The sequence below is a fragment of the Phytophthora infestans genome, genomic scaffold (genome assembly GCF_000142945.1).
Source record: "Phytophthora infestans T30-4 supercont1.8 genomic scaffold, whole genome shotgun sequence".
In the NCBI taxonomy this organism is placed as follows: Eukaryota; Oomycota; class Peronosporomycetes; order Peronosporales; family Peronosporaceae; genus Phytophthora; species Phytophthora infestans.
Window position 1 is genome coordinate 2,669,460 of NW_003303751.1, and position 5,095 is coordinate 2,674,554.

The window sequence follows — 5,095 nt, forward strand, 5'->3', positions numbered from 1 at the left end:
TAGCCATTTCAAAAAAAGACCAGCGTGAACAAAACAAAGTCAGTGGTTGGGCGTTTCGACTTCAACCAAATCGGTAGACGAGCACCTGATTCCAAATGTCCGTGTGATCGATACGTGTGGAAAACCAACGACAGCTATTGCATTTTATACCGTCCATCAATGTATACCTCTGACATGCGAATGGTATAGGCGGTTCGAAAGTTAACGTTTGGCTAGCCTCATTCACTTTTATTACCGAGCTCAGCATCACAACTACAGCCACTAAACTAGACCAACGCTTCTTCTAAATGACCGACACGGCCATTTGTAACTCAAACAGCATCACGGACACTGAAGTGGAAATGAACTGCTTCGTCATTCCACCGCCCAGTGAAGAGACGTTTCAGTCGGAGTCTGAAGCTCTTGCTGCTGTGCATCGCTGGAGTAGGCAGCACGGGTTCATCATGACAAAATGGCGTGCATTCTACACTGAAGATGCTAAGACCTTCGTCTGGAAAAGAGGCCTCGACTGCGATCGGTCGGATAAGCCGAAAGAGACACAGCACTTGCTGGCTGCAGATCGTATTAGGCCTATGCGAGGGTCGAAAAGAATGGGGTGCAACATGAAGCTTGTCATCAAAGCTGCTTCGGCGTCGGGCCCACAAGGGCCGTGGCAGATTGTCCACACCAGAAATGGAAGCCGACTTCACAATCATCCTCCGTCTGAAGATGCCCGTGTCCACGCGTGTCATCGACAACGTGCAGCTGCGAGTACTTCATTCACCGGGGGCCAAACTGTGCAGTCGCTTGTGGAAGCCCAGCCTGCGGCTGGTGAGTCTGTTTCCAGCATTCGTGCTACACTGATGCGAGCGGACCCCAACTCATTTGTCACTCCCAAGGATATTGCAAACACTCATAATGCTGTGAGACGTCGTGTGGTTCCACGCATACAGTCATGGAGGCCCTTTTCTCGGCTCTTGCTGAGGAGGGATTATACTTTCGCTACTCTTTAAACGAAGAAACGATGGAGGTGCGGTATCTCTTCTGGGATCACCACGGTGTTGGTGATTGGTTCAGGCGGCACCATGACGTCTTGGTCATGGACTGCATCTACAAAACCAATAAGTACAAGATTCCGTTGCTCAACATCATAGCTGTGACCGGATTAAACACTGCCTTACCGATAGGTCAGTGCTGGCTGCCCAGCGAAAACGAAGAAGACTACACGTGGGCGTTGAACATGCTGCGTCTCTTTATGATCAAAAAAGACGTGGAAGAGCCCGATGTAGTTCTCACTGACAGAGAGCAGGCTTGCATGAATGCAAACGACCATGTATTCAAAGGAATTCCAGCAATGATTTGCCGATGGCACGTGAACAAAAATGTAGAAGCTATGGCCCGGAAGCACCTCGGACATGTGTCGGTTGTAGATCCGTTCACAGGAATCTCCTCGAAAGAAAATACGTGGGAGACAAACTCTTTCATGACTGCTTTTTTCAAGGCAGTCGATGCCGACACCGAGTCTGAGTTTGAAACGCTCCGAGCAAAGATAAAGGACCACAGTTTGTACCTGGCTTCGTATCTAGACACAACGTGGTGGAAATACAAGGAGATAATTGTCAAGGCGTGGACAGATAAATATCAACACTTTGGGGTTCGGGACACGTCGATTGTCGAAGGTACACATGCCAAATGTAAGTCGTGGCTCGGCAACAGACGTGGAGACCTGTACACAGTGTTCAACAGTCTCTTCTAATGGTGGAAAGGAGCTATATCAGATCTACGACTACTCTCGACACGCAACGCTGTCATCACGCCATTTCTTCTCCAGCCGAGCAGGTATGCTGCTGTAGTGAGGGTTGTCTCAGTTCATGCTCTGATTTTGACAGAAGCCTTGTGGAGAGATGCGTGCAAGATTGTCTACAACCGACTGAATCGGTCTTCATGTTCGAAGACCTTCAAGTCGATTCATGGGAGGCCATGCTTGCATGATCTCATAGCCATCATAGAATCGAACGGTCGTCTTCGGCTTCTGCCTCAACACTTTGTAAACCACTGGTGGATCAATCGCTTTATCCCTGTCAGTCAAGTCCGACGCATATTGGAGCCTGCTTCCAATGTGACGACAACAAGAACAAGAGATTCAAGCGCCCGATCCACGCATCGGGCCAACATGGGCACGCACAGTACGAGACGCGAAGCTACTTTCAGCGAGCGGATAGATCTAAATCATCCGGCTTCTCCTCCTGGCGCTTTACGCAGCAATGGTGTTCTCAACCATATAGTTATGCTGCCACCATTGCAGAGCGTAGTACCAATGCAAGATCCTGACAATGCATCGTATGAGCAGCCATACCTTCCGCCTCGTTCTTGGGGGTACGCTGGATGGAGTGTATGAGTTGATAATATTTTTCTGGTAGCAAAATGATATCAACGCAAAAAAAGAAAATGTATACTTTTTACAACTTCAACGTGATAGTTACTCAGCTCAGGGCAGTCATTAAGTACAAAATAAGTGATGCAGGTGTCCAACCGTTGTATTACCTTTAAAAGCGACTGTCCTACACTTCTATATCTGCGTGAGGTAGCGAAATGTGAGTGCGATAAGAGCTCGAATTGGTATATCCTTTACCGCACACACTACAGACGCGTAAGCCACTTGCTTGATCTTCTCTCTTTCGCTTGTTCCTATTTGCCTGCCCGTTCGGAGTTTTGGTACAGTAAAACCGATGTGTCCTCATTTTACTGCTTTCAGCCAGCTCTAGTTTACAGAAAGCACAAGTGTAAGTCTTAGGTAAAACACTCGACACAATATCAGGCTCCCAAGACATTTTGTCGTATGCTAGGTAGCAGTAAACTCCAAATTTTTCAATCGCGTAGGCCATTCCATTATGAATCAGGTCTCCACGAAATATCAGCGCATATCCAACAGGAATCTCCACTTTGCGAGCTTTCGAATCATCACGAATAGTAAAGCAACCGTCGCACACACGCAAACTAATGCCAGATTGAAGTGCTAGCAGCATGCTGGCAGGAATACGCTGGTATCGCTTGTTTGCTGTGGTATTAGCTACCGGCGGTGGGTAGTCCATGTGTGGTTCCTGCTCCACACCGCCTGGAAGTGATCGCATGTACGAAAACTCGCGAGGAATCCACCGTGGGTCCATACAAGCTGTGCTGGTGCGAAGGGCTCGGCTCAGCTCGTTGGTCGCCCCTGACGACTCACGAGGATTTACACGGGATTAGGCCCTAAAGCTGTCGTCGTTTTCAGCCCCGACTTCAGCGAAGACAGATCTGTAGTCACGTTCTTTGGCTTCATTGAGCAGAACCGCCAGAACGCGGTTGGACAAGCCTATGTATACCATTTGGTAACCTCGGTCAGGAAGTGAAGGCTTGGCTCGATTGGACACCATCTCGAAGTGGGACGGCAATGCTGGTTTGAGACGGAAACGGAGTTGGCGTGGGACGGAAATACCCATCTGGGCCGGAAACGCGCAGCTTTCTAGTTGGACTTTGTAAGCGGTCAGAATGAAGCCAGATCTGGTCAGACTTTGTTTTGTTCACGCTGGTCTTTTTTTAAATTGGCTGCAGATTTGAAATGGCCCTCCTTAGACAATCCCCCCCTTCTACGCCCAAGGATTGTATCTGTCAGCATGAAACATGTTGTACAACATCGACATACAACATGCTCTAGTAGGGATTGGCTATAAAAGGGGCCAAAAACTAGTGAAACCAAGTATAAGCAAATCTTGAACATGGCCAGATGATTTTGCAAATGCACAGGGGTAGGCATCTATGACGCATAAAAATAGACGGATAGTGTGCTGCACATCGCTCCCTCTCCCCCGGATGAGTGGCTGGCGGTCATTCGAAGAAAACCCGACTTGAAAAGAAGACTAAGGCAAAGCAAGAATGCCGCCCAAACAAGCCCTACCTCGGGAGACGCGCAATGAGCGTGAACAGTTCATGTACCGACTCGAGAGTCGAAGCGTTGAGGAAAGGAAGTACAAAATGAATGAGCACACAGCCTTCCTGACAGGGGAGAGAGAGAAAGACGCTGATTTTGGAACTGGGGCTCCACCTCCACCAGTGGTGGCGCGTACACCTCGCCCGACAGACAATCCACCCAAGGGCAAGGACGTGTCATTTTTGAGGGCTCAGAAGCGACTCATATTGCAGCAGCAACGAGCGGTGGCGGTCAAGACCGTAACTGCGTCTGGAAAGAAGGCCCCGGCTGCAAAACGAGTGAAGCCAAAGGACGATGACTACGTGCCTGATGACGACGAAGAGGAGGAGGACGAACATCCGGAAGATGAGTGGGAGGACAAGCCGATGGCTCCGTTCAAGACGGCGAAGAGGAAGGCGAAGTCGAAAACCAACGCGACGGCAAAGCCCTCCGCCAAGTCAAGAAAGCTGTCTGCAGATCAGATTGCCAAGGCCAAGGCTATGTAAGCTAGGAAGGCGGCGGAGCAACAGTGTGTTGCGGCCGCAGCGGCGGGAGTAGAAGGTGGGGTGGAACATGATCAAGCTCGTACAAGATTGGAAGATGAAAGCAAGAAGAAGAAGACAGTCACGAAACGTTCAGCTGGAAATTTACCTACGTCTTCCAAGCCAAAGCGACGCAAGCAGCAAGTTGAAACTGAGAGCCCGGGCTCGTCAGAACTGCCACCTCCAGCATCGCCAAGGTACAGCAAGATTATAGTTGTCTTCTACAACACGAACTAACATCTCATGTTGTTTTCATGTAGTGCTCTACATCATGACGAGAATCAAGCATCTTTACCTGTCCAGGATACAGCGTCTCAAGATTCTAACAGGTACAACATGATAATACAACATCTTGGGCTGTATCGTTGCCTTATACAACATCGTGAGTATACAACGTGTCACGCTAACCCATATATTGTTCTTAATGTTCTCGACTGCAGTCCGATGCTTCATCAACGCCAACCGCACGTCGACAACTCTCTGGTCCAGATATCATCTGTCCTCGCGATGAAATCGAAATTAAAGCATTTTCGACTCCCGATCGAGAGTTCGAGGTGTTAGATTCGGACTGCGATACACTGAAACTGAAATTTGTTTTTACGACGATGACGAGGAGCTGGAAAAAGCT

General features: G+C 48.9%; 1 protein-coding gene across 1 annotated transcript; it reads left to right on the forward strand.

The window, feature by feature from the left end:
- Positions 1-3,891: 3,891 nt before the first annotated feature.
- On the forward strand, positions 3,892-4,431 carry PITG_06539 (uncharacterized protein; the record flags this gene model as incomplete). Its single annotated transcript, XM_002998589.1, has 1 exon — positions 3,892-4,431. The coding sequence occupies one exon, from the start codon at positions 3,892-3,894 to the stop codon at positions 4,429-4,431; it is 540 nt and encodes a 179-aa protein (XP_002998635.1).
- Between the last annotated feature and the right edge of the window lie 664 nt (positions 4,432-5,095).